The sequence below is a fragment of the Drosophila ficusphila genome, unplaced genomic scaffold (genome assembly GCF_018152265.1).
Source record: "Drosophila ficusphila isolate 14025-0441.05 unplaced genomic scaffold, ASM1815226v1 contig_197, whole genome shotgun sequence".
In the NCBI taxonomy this organism is placed as follows: domain Eukaryota; kingdom Metazoa; phylum Arthropoda; class Insecta; order Diptera; family Drosophilidae; genus Drosophila; species Drosophila ficusphila.
In genome coordinates, this window is record NW_025064091.1 from 3,813,297 (window position 1) to 3,828,541 (window position 15,245).

The 15,245-nt window shown below is 38.0% G+C and overlaps 1 protein-coding gene across 1 annotated transcript; it reads right to left on the reverse strand.

The window, feature by feature from the left end:
• Positions 1–5,603: 5,603 nt before the first annotated feature.
• LOC108097503 lies at positions 5,604–7,201 on the reverse strand. Its single transcript, XM_017199814.2, is given in 3 exon segments — positions 5,604–6,221; positions 6,224–6,464; positions 6,769–7,201. Coding segments are annotated over 3 exon segments (873 nt in total). The 5' UTR covers positions 7,000–7,201; the 3' UTR covers positions 5,604–5,820.
• Between the last annotated feature and the right edge of the window lie 8,044 nt (positions 7,202–15,245).

Sequence of the window (15,245 nt, forward strand, 5' to 3'; positions counted from 1 at the left end):
GTTGAAAAATGATGGCAACTTGCAAATTGCGCGGAAAATAAAGTGAAGGATGGGGCAGGCGTGAAAGATCGATTGTTGGATCGCGTTGTTGAATTTCTGCTAAATGCGGGCGGGTTTTGATCATTGTAGGAGGAAGGAGTTTAAAGATTAATAGAAGAAATTTGAAAATCTTATGGGTGCACCAAGGGAAAGAAAAAGTTATGAAAAATAATAAGGAGGTCCACATTAATAGTAACATCCGGCAATTGGTGTAGGAAAAAATTATCATAATTTTCTTAAATCTATAAATTTTTTTATTCCAATTTTTGATCAAACAACAATTGAATATATATATATTTACAATTTGTATTAGTTTTTATTATAATAAACTATTTGAGTTTGTATTTTTAGACACATTTTTTTTTTAAATTTAAAATTTATAATTATAATCCAATGCGATTTTACTAGTTAAATAAGTAAAAAATCTAGAACTTTGCAGACAGATATTGAAGTGCGCTTGTACCTCTATATATGTTATAATACGTGTATTTTCCGAACTAAAATCAAGATAGGTCCCCTCTTTTCAAATGTATCCCACATTAATTAGCAAAAGCTCACTAAAGCCCAGACTTTATCAACCCTATAATCAGATTCCCCTGATGATTAATAAATGTGTTTCTATGCCTAAATCGAAGCGACAGAACAGAATAAAAAAGCCTAGGCAAAAAATTCGCGAGTCTATTGAACTTTCGTTCGCCCCATAAGCCCCAAATCAAGGGGTTCAATGAACCCCAGAAACTTTTTTTGGGGCTGAAAGAGATCAACGACACGCACTAAAATTACAGACGGAGAAACAACAACACTTTGTAGGCCTCTTTTCGCAAAATCGAAAAAAAAACAGAGAGCCACGCACAAAATGCGAAAGTCAATGAACTCACACGCACAACGACAAATAAAACGAAAAAAAAAAAACGACAGAGAAATTCGCAATCGCAAAAAAGTGCGTAGCCCAAATTTTGCGAGATCAACGCACGCACCAAAAAAAAAAAAAAAAAAAACACTGAAACAAATACAATAGCAACAACAAAGTCAGAAACACAAGCAAAAAAAGTTGCCAAAAATTGCGAACTACCTCTCTTTTCCGCTCTGTCAACATTTTTCAAAGTCAAGTTGAAGAGCATGCGATTATATATGTATGTGTATCTATGTATGTGTTTGCGATTGTATTTTCGTATCTGTGTGCCGCGATATTTTTTGCCAATTCTCTCGCTCTCGCGCTTTTCTAATCTCTCCCTCTTCGCCTGTTGCTGCTTACGCAATTTCGCATGTTTGGCAAACACAAAAAAAAAATTATTAACAAAAAAAATTGTGCAAAAAAAATATCAGCAAAGATAGAAACAACTTTTTTGCTTGTGTCGTTTATCAGTCACACTTGTCATATAATATACATATATATATATTTGGCTTCAAGAGTTTTTGAAATCCATATGATGATGGCAAATCTACAGAAAGTTATATACAGCCGATTTGCACATATATACGTTACAGATCTACACATACATATATGTGTATATAGGAATTTCTGTACAAAATTAGTAATAATTTGTTATCGCACAAAATAAACTGAAAAGTTGCAGAAAGGCACGTTCTCAGCACCTCAACGCATGACATTAGGCAGAAATAAAGAAAGCCCTTAAAATGCATTGTTAGCAAAAGCCACTTATGACAAACTTTGCTAGAAAAGATTAAAGCAAAAATCATTTTTATCTATATCTTACTCACTGAAGATTGTTGAAGAATTCTTACAAAAACTGTAGCAACAATTTGTCTTTAGTAACTTTATTAGTTAAAAGTGAAGTATCTGTATCTTCTTTTTCATTCTTTTTGAACTTTTTAAAAGTAGGAAGCGTTTTATCTTTACCAACAGCTGTCAATGGCTGAATTTTCGCAATGCGTTTGCAACCTTGTGACCTCTCAACGGGAAAATAAATAGACAAACGATAAATTCATTAATCAATGACACAGGCAAGGAAAACTTTTCGCGATGCCAAACATTATTTTCCAACTATGCAAATTTGTCTTCCGCAAACTGAGAAAAAAGTGTGCAAAATTCCAATGGTTGGCATAAAAGGGAAGCATATGTTATCTGTTTGATTTCTTATGTGGGTCACACACAAATGCGAAAAATGCGAAAAAAAACGACCAGAAGAAAAAAAAATTCGCACGCACTCATAAACGGAATCAGCTTGTGGAGTCGGCTGCGTAGATTGCGTATACGCAATGTGTGTCAAGGACAGAAATGTGCGAATTTTTTATGGCCCAGCCAGCCGCTCTCTCGCCGGCGTTTTGCGCTGAGAAATGTTTCATTTTCCACAGAGGCTAAAATTAAACCCGAACGTCAGGAACAACAACAACAACAACAGCAGCAACAGCAATAACATCAAAGCACCTACTGAACTAATTTGTGTGTGCGTGTAGATAGCATTGAATTTCAGCTGTGCGACAAGCAGCCCGCTAGAAACAGTTTTGTCTGCCATTTCTCGCTTCTTTTGTATGATTTTTTCTTCTTTTTTTTTGTGGGTTTGCCTATTTTTTTTTTTTTTTTTGTATTTTTCGCAACTATTTGCAATTCACGCCCACGGTCAAGCCAAAGGTCAGGCCAGTTGCCAGTTACTCTAAGCCCACGAAACAAATGAGCAATGAGTGCAAACACACAGGCGCACACACAAATCCGCAGATGTGTGTTTCCCCCATCCCATTTATTTTTTTTATAATTTTCTCTGTTTAATTTCGCAATGGAAAACGTTGGCGAAGAAGCTGTGCTCTCAAAACTGCGCGGAGTATGCGTGTGCTGAAAAGATCTTGATATGTGGAAAAATGAGTAAAGGTATTTAAGAAAAATATAAACAAAAAAATAAATAGGTACCCTATTAACATGAATATTAAAAACGCTATATATATTATATACATTTAACAATATATTTTGCTTAAATGTTATTTTTATGAGATACTATTTTTACCAAATTCAGCATTACAAATTTGAAACATTGTGTCTTAAAAAGAATTGTAAGTTGTATTTCATTTAATGTAATTATATAATTTATATACAACCTCAAAATATTATTTATACATTTTTGAAATTATAATGTAAGGCCTGAAAATTCAAACTTCACCTTTGCTTTTGGTTAGAGTATCATTTTGCACACATTTTGCTCCTAATAAATACATGTGAACTTGTATCTGCGATACTTGTGGCTGTATCTTTGTATCTGTACCCATCCAAGCAGCTGCTTCTGGACTTCGTCACTCCCTGATCCCCCGAACCCCCCTCTAACCTCGCTCTGAGCTCCCCCTTGGCCACCGTTTTCTCCTATCTCCGCTGTCAATGTGTGTCAAATTTCCAATTGGGTCGCACGCACAAGCTACTTTTGTTGTTATTTGCGAATTTTTTTCGTGTGCCTGTGTGAGTTTTCGCGAGCGCGTTGATCGCGGAAACGAAGCAAAAACCTTGACAGTATGTGTTTCTATTTCTTTTTTTTTCAATCGTGTCTGTGTGTGTGTTTGTGTATGTGAACGCATTGCGTAATCGGCGTAGTACTCTTGCTCTTGCTGAATTGTTGCTATTTTTTGGACAGCAGCTTGACAACAAAACAAAGCCAACAAAGACAGCAGCACCCAAAAAAAAGTGTAAAAAAAAGAAGGGCGAGGGACGCCTAGTTGGGTTAACTTGGTGGCTTTTGCCTAGTTAGCGCCTTAAAAAAATCGCACACTCAAGCATAGAAATATACGAGCATATGTAGATGTGTTTGGAGCCACAAAAGCAGTTAGAAGTCAAATGGCGCAAGAGCAAGGCAACAAGCAAAAAAGAAACACAAGTAGAAAACCAGAAAAGAGGCAGAGAAATTGGGAAACCCAAGATCCGACAGCTTTACCATATATTTATTTGATCCCATTCGAACCATAAAAAGAATAGGCCCTATATAATTTATTCGTTAGATAAAAATAGCATAAAAATGAACACATGTTTAAATTTTAATATTTAATAATTGTAATAATTGTAAAATATTTTTATTGCGTTTTAGCCTTACAAACTTCTCAATAAAAGTATAATCTTATGATGGAAATCAAAAAAAGTACATGTGTCATGTGTGTGTCATATGTGCCAAGTTTTGTCAGTATCTTTTTGAAGCGTCACCAAAACTTTTGCCAAGCAAAGGCGGCTATAAATTGTTATAGGCCAAAAAGAAAAAAAATGGCAATGAAATTGGATAAGTCAAATTAAACTTTGATAAAGACGATTAAGGTGGTTAAGTTGGATGATTCTTTCAAAAAGTTTTGAGGACTGAAAATATTTGTTGAAAGTTTAAACTAACTGAGGAATATAAAAAAAATGCATGGATAAAACATTTTTAGGATTACCAATGCATTAGAACATATTGTCAAAAATATTGAAATTTATTTATAAATATTTATAAAAATAAAGTATGAATTAGGTTGGATTTAATTAAAGGTTCTTAAAAAGCTTGTAAATTTTTTAACTAGTTTATGAAAGTCAATCTTAGGTTTTTCTATTTTTTAGATTTTAACATTGCTGTTGTTTCTATTCCTCTAGATAATAAATCTCTTTTATAAATCTTCTCGCAAACAGGTAGCAATTCAAAATTCTCAAACCAATTCTCCGAAAGAATATCCCGTAAAAAACTAACAATTGCCAAAAGGCAAAACGCAAAATTTGTCGTGACATAGGCAATCCGAAAAAATAAAATAAAACAATTTGACTTTTGTACAGTTGTTTCGGGCTTGTTTCTTTTCAAATTCTCCGCTTCGTTTTCTCTATGCGGAATTGAAATGTTTTTTTTGTTTGCCTTTGCGAAATTAGCAGCCGCAAAAAAGTTTGCGAATTTCTGCGTTTCACTCTTTTTTGTTGTATTTTGGGTAACGCACAAAAGCGCGTTGAGAACAGCAACAACAAATAGTAGAAAACGTAGAAGAAGAGCTGTCCCCGAATTTAGGTCAAATGCTCAACGTCGCTGCTGCGTGCCGATTGGCAAAAAAAAAAAGAAAAAAAAAAAAAAACTTTTGCGAATTTTTTTTACTGCCTCTGTTGATTTTATTATTTTTTTCTCCTTTTTTTTGGGCTTTTATTCCAGTGTGTGTGTGTGTTAATGTTTTATTAGCTATTGTTGCTGTTGTTTTTGGTGCTTAACTAACGGTTCATCAAAATGATTGCGCCCGCTTGGAAACTAGAAAAAAAAAAAAAAAAAGAAGTCGGGGAAAATAAAAAACAGTCGGCAATAAGAGAAATAAAATGCCATAAAATGCCTAGAAAATGGTTAGTGTTTTTTCATGTTGTCTCGACCGAATTGTTAAGATCTCAATGGTTTTAATTATTGTATTCATAGGGGACTTTTATATATTGCCAATACGTTGGGAATGAAAGAAGCATGCTTGTGTTGTTCTTCGAGAATTAATTGAAATAGGCTTGGGGAAATGACTTCTATTAATTTACCCAAAAATTTGCATGAATTTGAATTGCTAATTAATGTGTTTTAATATGTTTTTTGAATTTGACTTTGGATCGAAATATAAGTATATGTATATTATTAGCTTCAATTAAAAACTGCTTTGATTTATTGTATTCTTTTTATTCAATAGTTCAGTAGGTTTCAACTCTATACATTTTTTTTCAACAATTTTTCACTTTTTGAGAATATAGAGCAACAAAAAATCTGTGTTTGGGTTTCAACTGAGGACAAGAGCATTCCCTTTACAATCAAAACAAATTCACAAGTATACAAGTATACAAGTAATAACAGCAATTTGTGGAGCTGGGATATAGAATTACGATCTGGTCTTCGAGGGCTGGTGCATCATGAGTCGCCGGCGGACACCTCCGATTGCCAAACTCCAGTTGTGCGAGGCCTTCGAATCCGCCTCCTTGGCCAACCTTTTGGCCTTGGAGCCGCCACCCTTCCGTTTGGTTATCTTCTTCCTCTGCAACTTCGAAGCTTTAGGCGACAGTTTCTCCGGCACAATTTTAGCCGGCTCAAGGCCGCCAACTTTTTTGGCTCGAGGGATTTTTCCCGGCCGCCGTCGCACAGGCTTCTTCATCTCCACACTGGCCATCGAGAGGATCTGTCGAATGGAACTCACATGCCTTACTGCCGGAGGCGTTAGACTCCGGATCCTGCGACCGGAAGAAGGCGACACTCTCGAGAACTTGCGATTGGGCGCTGGCGGCACCGCATTGCTGCCACTTTGGGTGGCAAGTCGAGGAGGTTATCGTACTTGGGCCGCTTCTCCTCCAGCTGAGTCTTGAGGCGCGACGCTTTCGGGGGCGGCTTGTAGGACTCCAAGGTGTAGCGGGTGGATCGCTTGCCACCCGCCGAGGAGCGGCCCAAGGACCACAGCCCCTTGCTCTCCTTCTGGAAGGCGCGGTAGATCAGGTGCCGTGGCACGGGGATCGGCAGCTCCGCATGACGTTGCTGGGCGGAAAAATTTGAAAAATTGTTAATTGGTTTAGGCAATTCACTTTATTTTAATTTCAATTTGTTATTTAAATATCTAACAAGCGGCATCATTAGTTTATTTTCGATCGACCAAAAGATGGTTTGTCATTTTTTATGACCTTTAAAAATTAGCAAAAAATGGATTTGCAGAAAGGTGACCAAATCCCTGCACTTCTAAGCCCCTAACTTTTCTGATTTTTATCTGACTTACAAGCGGCATACCTCTCTGAATTTGTTATTTAAATATGTAAAAACTGCCTTATTTATTTATCGAGCTCACCGAGTCGTACAGCTCCCGCTGGCGCATGCTGAGTCCTGGCCAAGTTAGTGCGGCTCGTTCTAAGCCCTCGTCGATGCTGCAGTTGTGCATTATGCAGAGTTCGCGGACGCAGTTGTAGAACTGCAGTGGATTGGCATCCCGTGGCTTGAAGCGACTCAAGGCCTTGATTAGCCTGGCTCGCTGCTCTCGTTTCTGGTCGTCGGAGGATTGTCCTTCTTGGTCCTTGGCCATCGCGATTTAGCAGGAGATTCTCTGGACGCGCGGAACTTATAAAAGGCACGGTGCAATTTTGGATCGAGATCTATTTTTGGTTTTCGTTCAACAATCTTGCCGGTTTTTTAGTGAGACATTGAGAATTTTAAATAATATATAAAAAAAAAAAACAAAAGTGAGTTGGTTATGTCTATTCCGAACCAGCACTCTGAATAAAATGAAAAATGAAAGGGGGAAATGTTTGACACATTGAAAATGAAAAACAACGACTACTGAGTTTTAGAAATTTATTAATTTAGTACGAATTTTTCTTTAACTTATAAAATACGACAAAATTTAGAAGAATAAAGGGATAATCCTTTTATGTTTGTAAATGTACAATCGAATGGGTCATAATAAATGGGTATCAATAAAATACAAAATAATAAATGAGGAAGCAGGGCGAAGTTAACAGCTGGACACAATGGATCTGCATACATTGCATCGATCGCTCAGTGAACAACAATGGATATAAAATATAAAGGGGAGTCCCAGGACAAAAAACTCGATTGATCGAAGTTGTTGAAGTGGAAACGGAAATGCCTGACCTATCATTACTACAAAACTGCATACTTAACATTTCCAGAGGTTCCGGGAGATAAGAACGGAAATAAGTCTTAGAGATTCCCTCATGGAATACAAACATCCTGTTGATAAAACATTAAGAGCTTATAAAACAGTATTATACTATAAAAAGAAAACTATACAATTTGTATTTATGTTTTGTATATAGTAACATTTAAGCGATCGATGAATTACTTTAGCTGATCGGCTCTTCGAACCTTTTTAACGCCTTCTTCCCTTAAAATTCGTATTGGATTTGTGGTGGCTAAAACTAAAAATGGCTGCCAATGGGTTAAATGTGCCAGTATCGTGCCTTCTCTTTCCCTCGCACTCTAGGGGCACTATTTCCATCCCGCACACACAAAAACACACACAAGCACACGCACAGGAGGGTTAGCAACCCTTACCGCTTGCACGTATACTCGTATGTGTGCGAGTGTGTAAGTGTGAGTCGGAATTCTCACCCTCGAAAAAAAGCGAGGCATTTGTTCGACCATTAAATGCGTTCAGCCAAGAACTACAACAACGGAAGGGTAAAAAGGTGGAAGAATAGCTGAAAGAATAGGAACAGGAAGAATAGTGTGTATTTCTCTAGTTTCGCTCTATGCATGTAAGTGTGTGTGTGTGTGTGTGTGTGTTTGGATGTCCTTAGCTGAAATCGAGCTACCCCTGCCCAACGAAATGAATAAGGGAAGGAGAAGTAGACAACACACACACCACGCCTCCTCTTTGACCTACACTGGTAAAAATACTTAATAGATGTTTACAGTAGGCTCGTGTTTTTGGGGAATATTATTTATGGTTAAAGTAAGATACAATATATACAACAAGGTAGTCACCGAAATTAAAAACTACCCTATTACTTACCTATTTAAATATTATTTGTTATTTATTATTATTTATTAACTATAAATTAATTAAGTCCGCTCAATTAGAAATGAACATGACTTATATGATCATAACAAATGCATTTATTAGACATTTAAATTATATTATATTACTATATTTCAATTTTAATTAAGTCACTTGTTGGCATTAACAAAAAAATATATGTATTTTTGATTTACCAAAGGTGTTACTTAAAATCTTTTCCAACAGTGTTTATTTTAGAGCCTTGTCTTCAGGCTTTGCGTGTTTTCGATTGTTGTTACTATTGTTGCTACTGTTTTCGGGGGGTTTTGTGTTGCGATTTTACAACAAATATTTGGACTATTCGCAGACATCCAATATGCATGGGCTTTTCTTCTTGTTGTTTTTATGCTTTTCCGCCGAAAGTGCGATGGAAAGAGAAGGCAATATAGGCTGGAGGAAGTGCAGGGCGGCCATTGGAATGAAGTTATAGTACAGGTAAACATATATATATATATATATACAAACATATGTATATATGCATATATAAATGCACTTGCACATGCATGTATTCGTATATATCTATGTACATATATTTCCCTTTTGGCCCAACGAATCGCTGGAGCGTGCAGTGTGCGAGGGAGACGGGATGATGGGGGGTGAGTGGAGGGGGAGAGGGTGTCGTCATGTCTCGTGTGAAAATATGTTTTCTTTCATCTTGTTTTTTTCTCTTATTATTTTTTTCTTTTTACACAATTTGCATTTGCGCAAAAAGTGCAAAAAGTTGACACACGCAAAACTCGGCAGCTTATTAGTGCCAATGTATGTTTTCTGTGTGTGTGTGTGTGTGTGTGTGTGAGGGGATGCACACACACTATATATAAGCATTCGTGTAAGTGTTCGCCATTTTGCCGGGCAGTTTACCAATTTTTTTGTTGTTTGTACTGCCCATTTATAATTTTATTTGTATTTTCCTTTTACCCTCCAAGCCCCCATTGCACTTAATGAAATTCTTTTTAACGTACTCTCCCCATCTCTTTCTCTCGTTGCAGGTGAGCGGCACTTTTTTATTTATTAATGGATTTTCCATTTACCCTTGAGAACGTTTTGACACAAGGATTGGCGGCCAAGGGAACAACTTGACGTCATGCCAAAAAGAAACCAAACGAAATGAAGTTTTATCAAAAAAAAAAAAAAAAATTGATATATAAAAAGTGAGCTAATTGGGGTAGGTAAGGTAGCAACTTATATACAAATCAATTGGAAATAATTTGATGGTTGACGATGATGAAGTTCAGTAAATGTTTCCGGCTAATTGATGTCTAGGAAATGATGTGTAATACTTTTTTATGTTTCGCCACATAAATGAAGAGCTTAGTTTAAGCCCGGAGGGAAACGTTTAAAGCATTACAAATACGGTCACAGATATCGTTCGAAACTATCTTAATTTAATTGTATGCAGTGCACTGTTTACGCGAACGTGAATGTTTACTAATTTTATTAAACAGCAAAAATTGCTGCCTCATCTGGAGAACCCTTTTTCTTCATTTTCCCCCATTTTTTCTGGCTCTCATCATTTTTTGTGTGGGCTGCGAAAAAGTTGCGAGTGTCAACAAACAAATCCAACAGAGGCAAAAGTGCGGAGATTTTTTCTTCTTGCCATCGAAAGACTTGAAAACGTAAACAACAACAAAGTAGCAAAGTAGTGGGGAAAAATCAACAAAAAAATAAGCATAGAATATGACAATGTTGAGCGGAGATGTGAAAAGCGGAGATGATTTCAATCCGATTCCAACTGAAATTAAGCCTAATAATATCCGTAAAGGATCTGCGATCATAACTTGAAACGTGACAAGAGTTTACACAGAAAACAAAAAGAAACTTTTATATTAAAACAATTTCAAATATTTCATAAAGTTTTTACAAATGATGGTAGATATTTTCGAATATTGATTTCCTTTTTTTCTGTACTGAACAGTTTCTTTCGTTGTAAATATTAATTTATGCCTCTCTTTTTGGATCTCCTTTTAAACTGCAAGTGTTTTGCTTTTGGCATTTCCCGGCATGACGGAATGAGCCCAACTGCCTCCCACTATTCCTTTATGGCACCTACACTTTGGTTCCGAAAGCTACTCGGCAACCTCCCACTGATCTTCACAGCCAAATTGTTCTTTTCTGGAGTTACTCTTTCTTTTGGAAATTATCCAAGAATTAGACAAAATATCTAAATTAATGGAGATAGCTAATTATATGTTTTAAGTAATTCATTTAAAGATACATAGTTGGCGAAGTTTTCTTTGAATTTTCCGATAATCTAATTTAAAAAATTTTGATAGTGCATCTGGAGTCTGACTATCCAACGTATTTGAGGCGTTTTGTCTTTCTTCCGACTGAAGTTGCAGCTCCTGCTGTTCTGTTGCTGTTGCAGTTGCAATTTTTGTTGCTGTTGCGCTATGGTTTTGGTTTTTTGCTGCACGCAGAGCACGCATTTCCAGCGTGAAATGCAATTTCTGCGCTAGAGGAATTTCAATTGTGTTGGTGTGGCCCGAAGGGGGGATAAGTGCGGGAGGCGTTCTTCCCAGTCTCCAACTCGGACCTAGTTACACTCTAAAAAACATACAGGTTAAAGTACCAAATATCACTTTACATATACAGATATATTTACCACAAACTCAAAACAGCGGTACTATTTCTTCGAATTTTATTAAGCGATATTAATTTTTATTTCTTTTTCTTTTACTCTCATTACTTTTTTTTCGTTTTACTTCCATTATTTTTCTCTGTGCATGCATGTGTATAATTTGGTTTTCCTTTTGCCGTTGCAACTCCCGCAACTGCAACTCAGAAACTCAGAAATAAATGGATGGATGATGGGCCAAGTCAGTCTTGGTCTTCACTCTGCAGTCTTCGGGCCGCAGTCTTCAGTCTTCAGTCTTCAGTCTTTGGCTTTGGGTTAGACCCGGTTCAGTTTTGGCGTTCGTCAGTTTGTCAGTCATTCAGTCAGTCAAACGCACGACGCTCACGCAGAGCACGCAACTCGAATTGTCTTCGCTCGATTCTTCGTTCTCCTGGCACCCGTCTCCAGTCTTCAGTCTCCAGTCTCCCGTCTCGAATCTGCAGTCTTCTCTTCAGCGGCATTCCTTCCGCAGCCCGAGAGCTTCCACGTTTCTTCGCCTGTTTCTTGTTTCTGTGCACTTCTTTTAATGTTAGTTGAACTTGGAGGCCACAGCAAATTGCAGCTCTCTTCCACACAATTTCCGAGACGTCAAAATCTATTGTTGCTCTTGGAGATTTGGATTTGTGCGGGTGTTTCTTATGCAGCCCGTTTTTCTGGCTGTTTCAAATCGAAATAAGAGGAAGAACAAGGCAAACCCGAAGAGCAGCAATCGCTTTGATCTTGATAAGCAAATCAAAGTGGAGCATGAGAAGAATTGCGAGAGCGGCGAATTGCAGGGCGGAAAATATTTGTGTCAAGCTAGGAATATTTTAGAATTGGCGGAAATCTGCGAGGCGAATTGTTTCTATACATTTTTAAATTAAAAAAAAATTAAATTTAGTTGAAATAGTATTTGATCATTTTTAAAATGAATTTAGTAGCATACAATGGTAATTTTCTTACCCAAAAACAAATAGTTCCGTCTGTTGGTTCTAGGGGACATTAAAAATTCAATAAAACCGATGTTTATCAATGAAACCACTAAATTGTATATCCCTTAAACATACCCATCCCCAGTGGTATTATTAAAATTACCATTTTAAGTGCTGGATAACCCCGGGCAGCAGATGTCGATAAGGATGAATGCAAACAGGCAACAAGCAGTCAACACGAAACGAATCAAAGGACCAAGGCAAAACCAAAAAAGTTGCCGAAATTTTGTATAATTTATTCATCTCCGAGAATGTGAATATGCATGTGTATATAGCCATATATAGTGTGTGTGTATATATGTATATATGTATTGTTGCTCTTCAAGACGCGTGCCTGCAAATATGAAGCGGCAAATTTGCTCCTTTTGGGCACGTTCCAGCTGGCTTTAGCTTTTGCTGCTGGCTCTGGCTCTGGATGTGGCTCTTATCCTTGCCCTGCCCTGCCCTGCCTCTCACTTATGTTAATTATTTGCCACGGCTAATTATGTGACCAGACCCTCTTTAGAGGGTTAAGGACCAAGGACCCGCAAGGGCTAACGGGGTAAATCGAGTAATTTTCATGGCAATTTCTGCGTAATTCGCTCGCCCTGCTCGCATGTCTGGCGACAAATGCCGGAATCTATAAAATAAATAATAAAATAATGTGCGCGCACCCTCCAACGAAAAGGGAGGGAGTGTCCTTCAGCACTGCTACTGTCGCTGCTGTAACTATATAATTATCGTAATTATTTTAATTGCACCTCGAAGACAGTGTAAAAAAAACATACAAAAAACGCAAAACGCAAGGCAAAACGAAAATAAAATATGTAAACAAGGATCGAAAGCGACGGAATAGACACGAAGATAATGCATAATGAATTTTAATTGAAATAATGCAAAAGGTCAGTGGGTTCGTTTAGAATAAATAGCTGTAGGGACTTTCTGAGAAATGGGGAGAAAATAATTTATAGGCCCAAGTGGAAGTAACTTCCGAACACAGTTTTTTAATGGTTTTTTAAAATTAAGCAATACTGGATTATCATTTTTTTTCTTATTTTTTCTTAACTTCGTTATTTAATAAAGTCCCCTTATAATTCAGTAGACCATATATTCTGTTAAAAGACCTCCCAAAATTGGGAAAGGTCGAACCATGTTCGCTTATAAAATGTTTGCACATTAATCAAAGCATTCTCCAATATGCCAACTGAATTCGAGCATTGATACGAAAGCCGATAATTTTGTATTGGCTACCCGACAGATACTCCTCGGCAGCCCAAGTTCAATATCTTCTGGCTGCCCCACTCCGTTCCGTTGCGGTTGTGGCCAACTGAATTGTGCCCTGCAACTGGTCAAACCACAATAACTGCAGGTCCAAGACCTGCCCAAAAATAAAGAAAAAAAGCAGGCAGCAGCAGCAGATAAAGGAAAAAGGCCATAAGCAAAAACTGCTGTTCCAACTGCTGTCCGTAGGTCCGGTTGTCCGTTTGTCCGTATGTCCGTATGTCCATATGTCCGTATGTCCGTATGTCCGTTCGTCCGCATGTCCGTTTGTCCGTTCGTGGAGTGTCCGTTGCTGCTGGCTACTCTTTTGGAGCTCTTTTTTGCCGGTGGTCCTGCCACTCGCGCCTCTTTTTGTTCTCGACTTCTCGACTCCTTTTTGGACCGCAATCAATGTGAAGTTGGTTCTGTTTTCCTTTTTGTGCCTTTATTATTTTTTGCAATTTTTTTTTTTATACTTTTACTGCTGGGCCATTGTTGCCTTCACTGGTCCGTTGTTGTGTGTGGTCAGTTTTGGTTTGCTGCTGCTGTTGCTGCTGCTGCCGTCGCTGCTGTTTTGGGTCCCCGAGTTGATTACTTAATTCTATTGATGACGTTTTGACTGATTGCCTTATGAGCTTTCACTTTTTGTGCGGCGGACTGCGGCTCAGTTATTAACTGGTGCCGCTGTTATGAATTATTCATGCAACAACCACAAGGCGCACACTTTGTTGCCGCCTTGCTGGACTCTTTTTTGCTCGCTGCTCGATGTCCGTCCGCACTGCACTGGGACTTCATCAGGCGATCCGATCCGATATAAGGTGATCCAATACGGTGCGATGCAAGGCGATGCGATGCGATCCGATTCGATCGGATCCAAACGGACGGTCTTGGTCTTGGGTATCCACTGAAGTCTCTGCTCTCGTTAAACGTTTCAATTGACAATGCTGATTACACTAATAAGCAGGGATAGGGATTTAGTATGTATAGAAACTGAAAAAAGTTTTTTAAAAATATTTGCATGCCTATAAGAGTTGTGGAAAACTGAAACAGCCTCTCATTTTGGAAATAGATAAACTAACTATATAAAAATTTCATAATACCTTGGATTATTATTTAAAAATCTCGCAGTAGATTATTTTTTGTATACGGATAATTACCAAATTAAACAGTTTATTTAGCTAGAAGCAAAAACCGTATTTCCCACATGTCCGCAATTTATTACCTGACATTTTTTGAGTGCAGTTTTGCGCGGTTTTGCCGCGCAGTGTTTACCGCTAGATGACTTTATTAACGCCACTGGTGGCAACATCATCATCGTCATCTCGACGGGCCAGCGTCTTGCAATCAAAGTCGCCGACAAAAGTTCCGCGCTCACGGACATACAGTCGCACTCATACGTATAAGGCGGCGGTCATGATTTAGTGTCAGGCACGGCGAATTCCTTCACACCTGCTAAAGTCTCGCTGTCATGTCAATAATGTCGAAAATGCAACACAGCTATACCCCTCTCGCTCTCTCTCTCTCTCTGTCTCTATCACTCTATCTCGTTTCCACCTTGGATGTCTCGCTCACTCGCAAGCGGAGTGATACCTGATAATGATGTGACAAAACAGCGGTCGAGATTTTAGCCCGCAGGCGAATTGAGGTGCATCCGAAAGGAGAAGGAGCAAAAAAAAAGAGAAGCCACCGCCTGAGGAGTAAAAAAAAAGAAAAAAAAGAAGAAAGGAAAGGAAAAAGTTACTGGATATGGGGGTTACCAAGGGGTATGCCATACCCCCGTTGGCTGTCATTAACGTGATTTTGTTGCTGTTGCGCTGTTATGCGTTATTACGCGTGCGCAGCGGCTTTGCGGAGGAAAAAAAGAAGATATATTTAAAAAAAATACTAGAAGGTGTGGAGTGGTTTTGGATGCTGCTACTACCAAC